Source organism: Pomacea canaliculata, linkage group LG1 (assembly GCF_003073045.1).
Source record: "Pomacea canaliculata isolate SZHN2017 linkage group LG1, ASM307304v1, whole genome shotgun sequence".
Taxonomy (NCBI): domain Eukaryota; kingdom Metazoa; phylum Mollusca; class Gastropoda; order Architaenioglossa; family Ampullariidae; genus Pomacea; species Pomacea canaliculata.
The window spans coordinates 25,145,376-25,160,185 of NC_037590.1; the positions used below are offsets into that span (position 1 = coordinate 25,145,376).

A 14,810-nucleotide genomic window follows, 5' to 3' on the forward strand; every position below is an offset into this window, starting at 1 on the left:
TAGAAGAAAGAAGAAATAGTGGGGTGCAATATCTTTTTGAAATAAATCACAGGGTAAAGCTTAGTGCAAAATATTTCCTCAAATCTAGGTGAATACCCACCTTCTTAAGATACACATCTACAAACATCATCCTGCAAAGAACAAGGTCAAGAACACAGATATAAAGATTGTATGTGGATACATTTATAAAGTGATAGACTCAGCAGTGGGATAGTTGGAACTGTACATAAGGCATTTCTGTATCAAAATGTGACATTATGATTTTGATCTCTTTCTGTGTATGATGTTTGTAGGCTTCAATTGCAAGAACTGAAGTAGTGTATTCACCAAGATATGGGGAAATGGCATCTTGCACTGAGGTTTACCTTTAAAAGCAAAAACGGTAGATTATACAGGATCAAGCTCTAAAATCTGAATAAAGCCTTGAAATTTAAAAACAGCTAAAATCTTCATATTTACTGAACAAAAACTGTAAAACAAAAAAAAAATAAAAAAAAAAAAAAGAAAATGTGTGAAAGAACCTTATCATACTTCAAGACGAAAAAAGGTAAAATCAAAACAATGTATTCTAATAAACTGAAAAAAAATAAAAAGACTGTAAATTCAATCTATTCCATAGCTGTATCTTAAATATTTTATCTTCCTTCTAACTAGCTGGTGTACTGACAGCAGAAAAAAAGTTTCTTACAGCTGCAAGACAAAACTTCTATTATCAACATAAACATGTACCTAACATGCATCTGTCTAAGGAACCTACCTTATCTGCTTTGAGCCCTTGTGCCGCACAAATATCACTATTGGGTATATCTTCAGACGGTGAAGGCGCTCAATTGCTCTGGGATTGGTATTTAAAAGACAATGGATTTTCTGCAAAAACAAAGTTGATTTCACTATGATGTTAAGACGTGATTCGACTTCAAATACTTGTCATTTAACAAAAGATGATTCTGTGACTGTTCTGTTCTGAAATCCTTCTTGCTCCAATTTGTGCTCGATGAACCTTATTTGAAAGGATGCATTTCTACAGCTTTTAAAAATAAATATGAAAAATTCATAACTTAAAATAATAATACACATAAAAGATGCAACTTGCAGAAATACCACACTTTAGCTTCTGTTGACGACTGTGTCAGTTTCTTGGTGTCTGCTTGTGATTGTCAGCCTAAGTCTTCGCACTGATAAGCCTTATCATTTAACTTTCACTTTACCTTAAACTAAAGTGTCAAAATATTGTAAAGATGTATAACTTAACTGACTCAAACAGGCTTAAAAATCTACCTTATCAGAAAAAAAAAAAAAAAAAGGAAGTTTATGTTTAAGATGAATATGAATCAACACCTGACATAAATGACAGTGCTGAAAGTCAAATCAAGTGTGAAATCTGGCAAATGTGGCCATTATTACTCAAAATGAATAACTTTTGTGTGCTTCTTCTGGAGCTCATTCCTCACATAAATCACAAATCCCCTGCGCGTGTGCGCGTACACACACATGCATATAAAAAATTCTTTTTCCATGATTTAAATGTTTAAAGTGTTGACTGGTTTCTTAGATAATTAATTCTATAATGCTGACAGCTAAAAATGAGGTTTTGATATATGGTTGACACATAACATTTCAAAAATTGGACACCAAAGTTTTTTGTTTTATTCAAAATCCTTTATACTGTTTTCCAATCTTTAATGTCCACATAAAAACTTACCTTATCACAAATGTCTCTGATGTGTGAAACCTGAACACATTCAAAGTGATCCTCTCTCTTCCAGTAGTCTATCAATCGCCCATCAGCCAGGGATTGTTCCATATCTGTCATGGCTGCCCTCATTATGCCTGTTGTCACATCAAGAGCACAGTGGATGGTATTCGCTCAACTTTTTAAGAATATTAATGGGAATTACTTTTTATACTATTTAATAATAATAATATTATTATAGTAAATTTGTACAGCGCAATATCCTGCTCCTATGATCAGGTTCATGGAGCTTTAAAGAGATTTTTTTCTGATTTAAATTTGCCTGTCCCTCACAACTTCTCACATCACAGCCAGCCACATCATTCTCTTTGGTCAAATTAGGTCACCTCAGGGAAAATAGTGCAAGCGTGCATGTGGTGCAGTAAAGGTGATGCGAAGGGTGAATGAACAAGAGAACAACAGCAATCAACCAACAACTTAAGTTTACACAAGAAAAACTTGAACTGCAGGGGAAAACAGTTACTAATAATGTCTCAAATTTATTATTATAATGTAAGAATCCACTGAAGTCTCATTTCAGTTTTTATTTCCATCTCATAAACTTACCAACTTCTTACTGAAACAAAAAAGCTCTAAATACAAGAGTTTCAGGAAAGAAGGTTACAATACATAGACTAGCAAACACTTCGTTTCAATACTATATAACAAACACAATAGATAACAAAGTTTTAAAAAAAATATAAATCCAACACTGATTTTTACCTTGCATTACTCAAGTCAAATGGACTGCTGGAGTTTTCCTATTGGGAACATCTTACTTTAAATTCTAGAAAACTTAAAGTGGCATGAACTCACAAGGCTCACAGAATTTGTATTTGTCAGGTGATTCTGATGTCAGCTTCCTGATAAGAGGCTCTGCAAGAGGTGCCAGAAGCACAACAGGTCGTATCTGGTCATCTGGAGAATTAAAAAAAAAACAATAAAAAACACTGCCTTGCCTAATCATCCCACCAACTCATTCTGAAGGGGATTAATGCAAAAACAGAACTTAGCATCAAGCATAATGTTCCCAAAATTTATTTTGCTTCTACGTACAAAATAATGAAAACAATGCCAAGTTGATTCCTAGTGACAGCGTACTGGTATTTTACATCTTGATAACTTCACTGTTCCATGCTAAGTCTTCAAGCTAATATTGTATGTGTTGTTTATATCCTACTCACACTCTATTTTCTCCACTTGCGTATAACCCAAAATGGACTCTGCAAAAGATCACAAATGAAAAGTGAGCTGCTTCTCTTTCTTGGCACTTTGTGAAAGCTTTTGTCTTATTTGATGCAGAACGGTGGGTTTTTTGGAATGTTAAGTCTGAGAATACCATTATTATAAATTTGAAATAACACACTGCAATGTGATTCCTTACTTTTAACAGATAACTGAACATCACATCTCATTTATTAGGCACAAAAAAATTCACATATTTCCAAGGTGTCTGATGCCTCTGTATAAATACTGGCCAATGCTAATGAACAGGCTTTCCCTACTGTATGCAGCAAATCAATTCATTAGAAAAATACATGACATAAACAAACACGCAACAGCTTGCACACACATGCACTCAAGACATACCATCCAAGATGGGAACAGATTCACTGTTCAGAGAAGCATCAGAAAATGAGCCAAGATCTCGACTATCTTTTGAACTATTACGCTGATGTCGCCGGCGTCGAAAAAAACTGCGGCGAGCTGAACCTGATACTCGTCGAGACGCCTTCAGCTCTTCTGAATCACCCAAGCTCCAGCTCTCCGAGTGACTGCGCCTCAGTACAAGCTCATCTTCCAATCTGACCAAGGAGATAAAATGTATGATATATCTCTCTGCCTGACAGGAGCTTCAAGCAGCAAGACTTTACAAAATGTTTCGTTACTTTTTATGATGTGTAATTCTTGTGATTAAAACCTTTATATGAAGAATATTAAGCTCAAATAGGCAAACTAATAGTCAGTTACAATTCTTGAAGATTTCTGTAATCAAAACGTTTTCAGGCCAGCTGAAAGCTCTCACCTCACTCTGCTAGGTATTGTGCCACGGTGAACTTTGTCCCCATACTGGTCAACCAGCCAAGCCAGCCACAAGCCAGGAGTCCCTCGATAGACTGTACTCTCAACCTCCAAGATATCATCTTTGCAGAATGTCAGTTCTCCTTCCCCTTCAGCCGTGCGTGAAAAATTGGCACGGATAAACACTTTATCCCCTGGGATATTCTGTATTTTGCTGTATTCTAATGAAAAAAAAAATGAATTACATTAGCTCCTTTCTCTGATGAATCTGTACCTATGACATTTGCTTCATTCCTTTCAATCCAAATCACAAAAAATTGCATAAAAATGTGAACAATGTGGCAATAGGATTTTTAAAATGTAAGAATTCAGAGGTTGTACAGCAAAAGAAATTTTATTAAAAAAAAAACAAACTCAGACATATAAAAGTCAATATTTTGCCTGTGCTTGATATCAAAACTTAGTGACAGTTTTACATGTATAACACTAATAATTATAGCCATTTCTTGAAATCAAGCATCAAGATCACAATAATATTAGCATCTACAGTGATTGAAATTGTCAATAAAGTCTTCAATAATTTTTATCTAGATGTCTGAAACCCCTAACCCCAATCTAAATTTTAAATGGTGGTCTGAAAATCCCATCTGGCACAGTATTTGTTTTTAACACCATGCCAGCAACTAAGACTATATCATAATAACAAAAAGTAATTTTAACTTTTAAAGTTTAGGGATAATACTGCTGGAGTGATATAACCATAACATACTTTAAAAGGCCAATGCAAAAAGGAAACAATATGTAAAAGAGAGGGTAAAGTGTAAAAATGAGTGTGAAGCCCAAAAAGGCCAACAACAAACCAAAAAAACCAAAAGACAAACAGTTACCAGGTGTTCTAAAGTTTTGCATAGACAAATAGTAAGAGCGAGAGGACAGTAATAGTTGGATTCAGGAGGATCCTTGCCAGGTTTTGGGATGGGCACCACAGCCGGACATCCAAATAAAGTTAAAGATGTCTAGAAGAAGGAGAGAGACCTGTGGAAGATGAGTCAGCAGCTGAAAGAAATGTTATCTGGACCTAGTGCAAAGTCCGTGCACTTCTGAAGGGCCTGCTGTAGTTCAGAGAGAGAGAGAAAAGGGTAGATTGTACTTTTTGGAGTTATCGAAAAAAAGCCACAGCCAAAAGATTCCTGAACAGACTTCTATCTATCTAATCCTCTTCGTGCATCAGGACGGACGATCGCTGAACAGACTTCAGGCGCTGGAAATCTGGACTAGTGAGAAGAGGAGTTGTGAGCAATGGTGGATGACAAGGAAATAGCAACATCCCATGCCTCTGTGAAGACATAGTCTCCTACCCTAAGACGGCCTATCGAACCAGCCTGAAATCTTCCCTTTATCTTCCTCATGGCCACCCATACCTCTTGGGAAAAAGTACAGGAGGACAATAAGGACATAAACCTGTGTCGCGCAAGTTGCCTTGCCTGTTTAAAAATATAACAAGCCTGAGCTCTACTGCATTTAAAACTTCTCACATTTTCAGGAGTGGGGTGGCGGAAGGCAAGGCGCTGGGCCTTCTTCTGAGCATGCTGGGCCACACTACACTCCTCAGTAAACCAGGGGACATGTGGACGCCTATTACAATGCCTTCATGCAGGAATAGTCTCCGAAGCGATTTCATTTAAAATTGAGGTAAAGAGACATGAAGGAAAAACTGTAGTATGACAGGGAGATGTTTGATTATTAGAAGAATATAGATGAAAGGGCCAGTTACAGGAGAAAAAGGAAAAACATAAAAAATAAAAGGGGGGGGGGCAGCTTAGTCACCCAGCCAGAGAGAGGATTGGTGTTCACCCTTGGCATGAGAAGCTGGGCCCATGGGGACATCTGGCACAGAATGAACAAGAAATAAGAAACATATCTGAAGAACTAAGTAGCCCTGTAACAGCTTTTTGCCTAGTATTTTGCATATAACTAGTCTTATCTTGGAGTTTTTATAAAACTTAAGAAATAGGATACTTACTGGCCATGTTGCCTTGAATAGTGAGACGCATGTTAGAACAAGGTTTACTCAGTTCATGGATGGCCTGCTCAGCAGTGATAGCCTCAAAACTGATGTTGTTATACTGAAAAAAAAAGCCCTATACCATAAACATGCAAATTATGTAAGGCATATCATCACTTTCTTACCCACCAAGAAACTATCATAAACTTGTAAAGTATACTGCCATGTTGCTTTGAGGTGTACAAACCTCAAGATGCAATAGCTACTCGTTTAAAATACTTTAATCTTACACAGTTATCCTCTCTTGTCAATGAAGCATCACTAGGAATTAAGATATTATTCACATTAGTTTTCTTTTTCTGTCAGTTGTTTAGTTTACAATGGTCCTAAGTGGTGTTGTTTTGAGCCAGTCAGTCAACAGTTTGCAAAGAAAGTTTTTCTGAGTAGCAGTCCCATACCATGTGAGCTTGATCCTATTCCCTCCTCTCTTGCTTGCTGATTACCTGGATGTCCTACTACAGCATATAATTCATATCGTAAATGCTTCTCTCAAATCTGGGCATTTTCTGGGCACTGTCTGATGCTATGTCATATGTTAGTTATGCTGATGATACACAGCTTCAACAGTCAGCTCCATGCTGGACTACTGACACAGACACAGGAATGCACAGCTGACGTTAAGTCCTAGATGCTCTAAAACAGGCTGCAAATGAATGAGGATAAGACTGAACTGCTACTTACTAGTCCAAAGAAATTTCTGTCATCCTTCTCTTCCTTGGTCTCTGTCCATAATCAACTCAACCATTCCTTTCTCCATCTCTGCAATTTGAGTGTCATTCTCGATCAGAGTTTGACTCTTCATATTTCTCATGTCTCAGTCAGTTGGTCAGTTGTTCCTTGACTGGCACCTGTCGTTTGGTGGGGGGCACATGGATAGATGCGGCAGCTGACAGGGTCCGCCACTATTGCCTATTTTGGGTGATAGCGAGCAGGTCCTGTACAAAACGGCCAGTCCAGTCTTTGATGTTCATAAGCTAGTTCTTTCTCTAGCCACTATGGCATCGACTACCCTCCAAGGTGCCTTAAAGGATAGTCTTCAACAAGGTGTCATGTCGGGTCACATGACCAAAGAAGACCAGCTTGTGCCTGACTGTTGAAAGCAGAGGTTACTCGTGTCCTACGAGTGTGGCAATCTTGTTTTGTACAAAATTTTAGTTTTATATTCTCTGTATGAGATCCAGAGAAGCCTCCTTAGGCACTTGTTCTCAAATGTCTAGATTCTTCTTTCCGTTTCACCAAGCAGAATCCACGTGTCATCCGTAGAGCAGGATCAGCACTACCAGGGACTTATACAGACTGTTTTTGGTAGTGAACCTTATCTTATGGCTAGGCCTAATCCTATCTTAACCATCGCCGCTGTTGCTGTTGTGATCCTGATGTTGATATCTGGCATGGAGTTGCTGTCTTTGGAGAGGGTGGCTCCCAAGTACTATATATAAGCTGCTTACCTCTTTGAACGATACAAAGTTCATATAGACCTCTGCCACTGACCATAACTTTGCTCTTTTCAGTGCTGGTCTCCATTCCATTTGCATTCGAACTGTCAGTCTGTTGGTGAGGTCTTGCAGTTCTTAGTGTCTGCTAACAGATCGATGTCATCTGCAAAGTGTAGGTTGCAGATCAGCCTTACAACAACTGAAGTGGAAATATGATGATCATGGAGGGTTTTGAGCATAATGTCCTCCAAGAAAAACAGCACCAGTGATAGGGGACATCCTTGAGGTATGCATACCGGGGTGCAAAAGTAAGCTGCCATTTGGTTATCCAGAAGTACTGCACTTGTTGAGTTACTATACAGCACTTCAGTGACTTGAACTGCTTACCTTGAACTTTGTAGAATGAGTACCACGCGACATTATCTCAATACTGATTCAAATAAAACTCTGATCTGTGCCTTAGTGCTCTTGAGACCGACTACTGTAATTCTCTTTTTGGCTGGCATTCCCAAGCATCTTCTTGACAGACTTCAAAGAATCAAGAATGCTGCTCACCTCATCTGCAGACCATCTAGATATGAGCATATATCACCCATCATTTGGTTTCTTCACTGGTTGCTAATCGTGGATCATACAGCCTACAAACTTTTCACTTTGACATTCCTGGCACTGGTCTCTGGTACCTCTCCAAACTAACTCCCATCTATATGCCCGCACAATTTCTTCCCTCATTTTTTGACACCAAGTTTCTTTTAGTCCCACTAGTTAAGACAAAGATGTATGGACAGAGGTCTTTATATAACGAAACCCCATCAACTTGGAATGAATTACCCATCAGCCTTCACCACTCCGACTTTCTTAACATCTTTAAGTCCAAATTTAAGGTGTCTTTTTAGACTAGTGACTTCACTGTGACCCTGTCCTGACAATGAGCATGCATACAGTGCACATTTGTAATTTACTTTTATATGAGCGGGTGTCTGTTATAGAGGCATATATGCAAATATGGTGCATGGTTGTGGATGATTCGATCTGGTTATCATTTTTGTAAAGCACTCTGAGCAAATCATTGGAAAAGCACTATATAAATCCTATTATTATTATTCGTCGTACTACAACAGAACCCACTAAGGTATATAAGTCTTTATTTTTAAAAAAATCTTCAATTATAAAATTCTGTTTTGCATGCCACATCTGCTACCAGTTACTTCACCCAAGGTTAAAGAAAAAGGACAGTGTAAAGATGCAAACCTCTAAAATCATGTCCCCGCGTTGTAACTTTGAAAAGGCAGGAGAGTCAGGTGAAATCTCATGAACAAATATCCCCACAGCATTGCCACCTACTACTGTGAAACCTGGTCCATTAGCTCCCTTGGGCCGCTTTAAATGAACCACATGGGGACGTTCATAGATGCCATCAGCAGAACTGTCATCAAATTAAGTCATGATAAATATAACCAAGCTCTTTTGAGAAATTACTGTTTAAGTATCATATGTCAAATGGACCTTCTATACATTATGATTATTGTCATTCCTGAATTGATGTCACTGGCTCTGGTGTTTAATGCATGTACCATGTTCTTCACTTAACACTCTCATCTCATGGTAACACATACATACATTCTTCACTTAGCATTCTCATCTTCCCCATGGTGATATATAGAAACATACATTTTTCACTTATGCTACTCATGGGTGTCCTGGTAATCCTGCACTAAACAAGTACTTCTATCACTGCCGCTACAGTGCTGACACTTCTATCTACAACCATTCTTCGCAGTCATGCGAACATCATGAACTTAGTTCTCATGTCAATGATCATTACAGTCATGTACACATCATAAATTTAGTTCTCACATCAATGTTCATTACATTAATTCTTTTTCTGATGATTTAGCCTCACTAGATGAAGCACATGCATTGACCCATATTGACCTAGCAAGCGTCTCTACATTTGTTTAGTCTCTAGTCCCTTAGAAAGACAAATACAAAAATAAGTCATAGAAATCTGATGTAGATCTTTCCCACATTGGCATTTTCCACACAATTCTAACTGTGCCTCATCACCCCAATAACTTGATACATCTCCTTAATCAAGAGAGCACATGATTTTTCCCTGGCAATTCAGATGAAAGCACTGTCTTAATCCACAGATGAATTGTGGCCTCTTGAGAATCAGCTTACCAAAACAATTACATTGTTACTGAAACTCCTCAGTGGTATATGCCAGTTTCCGCAAAGCCCCCTTAAAGAATCCACATCACACTGAGAAATCCCAATCTCCTCTATCTCTAGTATTTCCTTTGCTTGGTTAGATGGTTGTTTTAGAACATCACACTGAGAGATCTCAGTCTTCTCTATATCCAGTATTACTTTTGCTTGGTTAGATGGTTGTTTTAGCAGAAAAGCACTTCCACCTAGAGATGATTGTGCACTATGAAGGGAAAGGAAGGGGAGAGGAAACCAGAGTACCTTCCTTCTAACACACACAAAAGACTAGACTTGTGAACATATCACATATAGTAGCCTGAGATGAGATCTGAACCCAGAAGCTCTCAACAAGCAAGTGTTTTAACCACTAGAAATGTAGCATTTTCAGCTGAGCCGTCACCTCTCTCTGCTTTCTCCCACCAAATCTTGCAAGGGAGGTTCCAAGAAAATGTGCTTGTGGCAGAATTAGTTTCCATCATGAACACTGATACTCTTGTCTTACAAGTGAAAACAATTCAAGTAGCAGAACTGCCTCTTACCAAACATATTTTATAACCTTGCCCTATGCAAAAAGTAGTACTCCTGCAAAATTGATGAATCCTAGAATTAGATATGGAGTGGATTTGCACTACACAGGTACACACTGCCAAATTCTGCTTTATTAATAAGATGCTAAATGACACAGCTTTCAACTGCACAAATAACTTACAAAATCTCCTAAAGTAGCACCCATAACACAAAAGATCTGCCGTTTAAGAAAACCTACTGCAACATATATAACACAGCATGTGACATTCTGACTTGTGTACCTGCTGGATTTGCTCAGCTGAGGAGTATGATGCTTAGGAGTGGACTGCTCACTGTCCCCTGAGCTAAGCTTCCTGGAACGTGCAGGAGATGCAGCCAAGGAGGATACAACAGAGACTGAGCTGGACACTTCTGCACCATCCATGTACTCTGCAACAGACGAGTTCTGTACAGTAGCCTATATTAGTGCTGGATGTCTGGTAATTACAAAGGCAAAGATGGAAAATGATGTAAGAATGAAGAGCTAAAAGTTACTTAGAAACAACCCTGTTCCCAAGGAAACTCTACTGTTAGTAACACCTATTATGGACTTGGGCTTATTGCATTACTTTCTGTCTGCATACTTGTACAGTGTTTCAGCATACTGAGCAGTGTAACTAAACATACGGTGTCAGTTACAAGCTAACTTCATATATACTACCTATTTGTTCCATTTTGCACATGTTGTCAGTTAACATGAACCAGTTTTGGCTTTAAGCTGATATGGTTTTGGTTTCAGCCAGCCCAAACAATTTCTATAATAACCAATGATGTTGGTGCCTAACAGTGGCAGGCTAATAACTACTGATGACCTTATGCTACTTTTAAAGACCAACCTGAATGGTTTGCATTTTTTTGCAGATATCATAGATATATGCGATATAAAACTAACCTGTAAATTTCAACCTCTAAAACCCGTCCGTTAATTATCTGGTAACAAAGTATACAATTCATTTTTTATCATCACTATCGCCATGTGCCTCCAATGTGTTTGAGACAGGGGAACCCTCAGGCTCTAACATGTATGGTTTTATTTTTGCAGTTTCCTCTCGTTCTGAAAAACTGCTACTATAGCATGACAAATGCAGACTTTCAGCATCAAAATAATCCAAAATGTAACTCATTCTCTCTCTCTTTGTTTGGTGTTAATTGCTGGCAATGTTGTGATTAGTGTATTAGCATGATGTAGTACACTACTAAGCATAGGAAAGGAACTTGCCAAGCAGTTATCTTGTGAAAATCACATCTTCAAAAACCTAACACAACTCAATAAGGTCACCTCCCTTTCAGATGTCTCAATTAGTTGCCACATTTTGGCTATTTTAAAAAAAATTATACAAAAATAACTATGTCACAAAATTATAATTTAGAATTAGTTTTAGATATCACATTTAGCAGAAATGAACTGTTTTATCTTTAAGAAGTGGTACTTTTTTAAAAAAACAAAATTTACATATATCAGCCTTTCAGATTTGTACTTCAATAGTAGAGCTACAGTGAAAACTTGGTATGTATGCAAAAAGTTCCAGTTATTAATACACAAACATTTTTTCATCCTAATGCAAATACATTATTATCCAGCATAAGGAAAATCACAAGATAGTCATTCGGCTGATTTTGCCAATGAAACTGGGGGAACATCGACCCGCATATTCTATCACATTTTGCTCATATAATGTACAATGTGGCTTCTTAAACAAGGAAAGCCAGTGGTTATGATGAGTTAAAAAAAAGTTATGAGATATATGAGATAACCTTGATTTAAGAAACTGACTCACTTTCTGGATTGTACTGAACTTTCATGGTGAGATTGTCTCCACACTGACGCAAAACAGTCACAGCATGTTCATGAGTGGCATTGCGCATGTTGATACCACAAACCTGCAATAAAAAAACCCTACTTTTTATGCATGTTTTTAAAAAACTTTTGTGGATTTTTTTTTGGATGGGCATTAGGGAGCAATGGAAGTATTTTGAAGTAACTTTTATGGAGATCACCTCTCAACAAAGAATTACAAATGGCTTAGTAGTAGCTCCTCATGATTTGTAAAGATTTTTGCAGAAGTTCCATTCATTAATGAATAACATTAGCATATTTATTTAAATGCATTTATAGACACTATATATATATATCAAGCCCTATAGTAATCACTTCATTCTGAAGATTCAAAATGTAATACAGATATTTTAGCACTGCTATTTTACTCCATGGTGTTTTGTAGTGATTTTCAAGGGTATTACAAGTCAATCAGCTACAATCATAATGTTTTTTTAAACAAATGTTTCCCCATGATAAATAATCATTCCTCTTTTGCGCACAACTATTTTTCAGAAATTTCTATGCATTCATCCTTGTATACTTCAGAAATATTTTATACACTCACTGACTTGTTATTGATAAAACTTTATGTTCAATGTTAGCATAAAATTTCTGCTGCAATACACACAGCATCTTTGTAGCTTTTCTTCTCTCAAGAATTGCCAACAATGCTACTATCTAAATTCATTGTGAAACTGTAGCTTTCTCATGTGTAGGTATCCATGACGTGTAATGTCAACATGTAGTATTTGCTTCAGACCCTGTAACTTTGTGTGGCTACCTGATGAAAAATCCGAAGAGGTTAAACAAAAGATTTTAAACAAATTAAATTATTTTTTGAAGTATTTACTACAACAGGGCTAGGTACGGTGGCTTTGGTAATTATGGCAAGACAAGAGAGTACCTCAGTACTTGAGTGGTTCTGACTCAGGCATACTTTTCAAAAATGTGCAGTGACAACCTGAGAAATAACTTTTTAACAAATAACCCTAAATAGTCAAAACCATGCCTGCTAACCAAATACAGGCCTAAATAGTCAAAACCCTGCCTGCTAACCTCCAAAAGCTGGTCACCAATGACAAGCCCAGCCTGTGATGCCAAGCTGTTGTCATTCACTGCAGAAACAAAGATACCGCCAGCTGGACCACCTTGAATCTGAAAACCAACTGGTTCAGAACTTTTCTCAAAGGTGATTGTTCTGGTCTCATGATGCTGGGGACTGTAAAGAAAAGTCACTGTACTTTTGGAGTACCTACTGAGCAGATTTGAAAATCCTATGATCACTACTAAAATGTTCTTCGTTCACTCACAATAAAAAGATATATACAGGGTTATTCAAAATTATAACAGTAATATGGTCTGTGGTATCACCTATACCTCATGAAATATTTGTCTAGGCTTTAAACGGTAATGTTGCTTGCTGGTTTAACAATGGGAAATAGGTTAAGACTATTCTGCAGATCATCTTGCATATGTGATTTATGTTTTGTGAATAAATAGTTTCTAACATCTGAGTGTTAATATAATGTTGACTAACCATATATGTATATGTACATGTAAAAAGATAGATTTTATGCAGACGACACTAAATCAAAAATGAAATTTCTTTTCAATAGCTGCTGACTGATGCAGTAAAGCTAGCACTGACATTGTCACAAAAATGTACTGTGATTTTTTTTAGTACTTGTTTTTTTTAAGGGAAAGCACATACAGACTGACTTAAATTCTAATTTCTAACATTGTACACACATGTGAATAGTATGCACTCTACGCCAACTCAAAAATGAAATTCCTCTTCAATAGCAGCTAATGCAGACAAGCTTGCTGTGATGTTTTGTTTTACTGAATTTAAGGGACAGAGCGAATGAACTGTTTTAAATTATAATTTTTAAAATCAGTTGAGAGCCTACAGCCAATGTGACAGTTTCAAGAACAAGTTAACAAGGCACTTCCAAAACTACTTCTATAATGCAAAACTAAGGTTTCTTTTATGTTCTAGTTCTGATGTTCAAAAGCTTGTTTCAAATACAGAACAAAGTTATATCGTCTGTGTTGTGTTTTTATGTGTGTAATGTGTGGACAGCCCAGGTTTGGAAGGGATACTGCACTATCAAAGCTCACATCATTATTATTATTTACTCAGATTGTGGAAATTACTGACTCTGACCTCAAGCTAGTAATTTCAAAATAACATTATGTTTGAGTTGGAATTAGATAAAACATGTTGCTGTCATTAGTTTGTAACAAAATTTCATTGAAATTTCTTGCATCATACTATTACTGATGTGATAGAACGAAATATAGTGCTCACACCTATACAGACAAAAATGTCTCGTTCTCACCTATACATATAGTCCTCCCTGCAAGAGGACTGAGAAACTCTCCTGCTTGGACATGCAATTGGGTCAAAACGAAAACCTGGTGAAACAGGACTGGACACTGCAGACATAATACATAATGAGTAAAACATGCACACTGTACCTCATGCATGTAAAAATGGACCAAACAATGAAAACATAAATGCAATGAAATAGGGCTAATACTGGATACAACATAAACACAGAGTGAGACAGTAAAACATAGGACATATATTAACAAAGTGATACTGCCTCTGTTCCTGACAGTATTTAATGCCAACAATCAATCATGATAAATCGATCACTAAACCAGTGATAATGTTCAATTTTGTATACAAATTTTTAAAAAGCTTTAGAACACTTTCTTTACCTCTGTACATGCTAAAAACTATAACATTTTCTACGCTTAGATATAGATATAAACAAATAGATATAGAAGAAAAAAAAATTAATGACCCAATGATCAAATAAACATTTGATGTTGAATAAGAAAGTGATGACTAGCTATTTGTGAGCTTTTAAAAAGATGCAAAAGCTGCTTTTTTAAAAAAAGACTTGACATCTTTCTGCTCAGAAATGGTAAAGTTATGTAGGGTCCTGA

General features: G+C 37.0%; 1 protein-coding gene across 2 annotated transcripts in view; it reads right to left on the reverse strand.

Annotated features, from left to right (window-relative positions):
- LOC112556409 (disks large homolog 5-like) overlaps positions 1-14,810 on the reverse strand; it is a 45,929-nt gene that overhangs the window by 6,943 nt on the left and 24,176 nt on the right. For both annotated transcript variants that reach the window (XM_025225402.1, XM_025225395.1), the window contains exons 19-30: positions 14,195-14,291; positions 12,909-13,071; positions 11,812-11,914; positions 10,276-10,423; positions 8,507-8,681; positions 5,778-5,880; positions 3,759-3,975; positions 3,323-3,537; positions 2,917-2,955; positions 2,549-2,650; positions 1,703-1,830; positions 758-867 (exon numbers count right to left, since the gene is read on the reverse strand). In XM_025225402.1, coding sequence (XP_025081187.1) covers positions 758-867; positions 1,703-1,830; positions 2,549-2,650; positions 2,917-2,955; positions 3,323-3,537; positions 3,759-3,975; positions 5,778-5,880; positions 8,507-8,681; positions 10,276-10,423; positions 11,812-11,914; positions 12,909-13,071; positions 14,195-14,291 — 1,600 coding nt within the window. The remainder of the gene's footprint in view (positions 1-757; positions 868-1,702; positions 1,831-2,548; positions 2,651-2,916; positions 2,956-3,322; positions 3,538-3,758; positions 3,976-5,777; positions 5,881-8,506; positions 8,682-10,275; positions 10,424-11,811; positions 11,915-12,908; positions 13,072-14,194; positions 14,292-14,810) is intronic.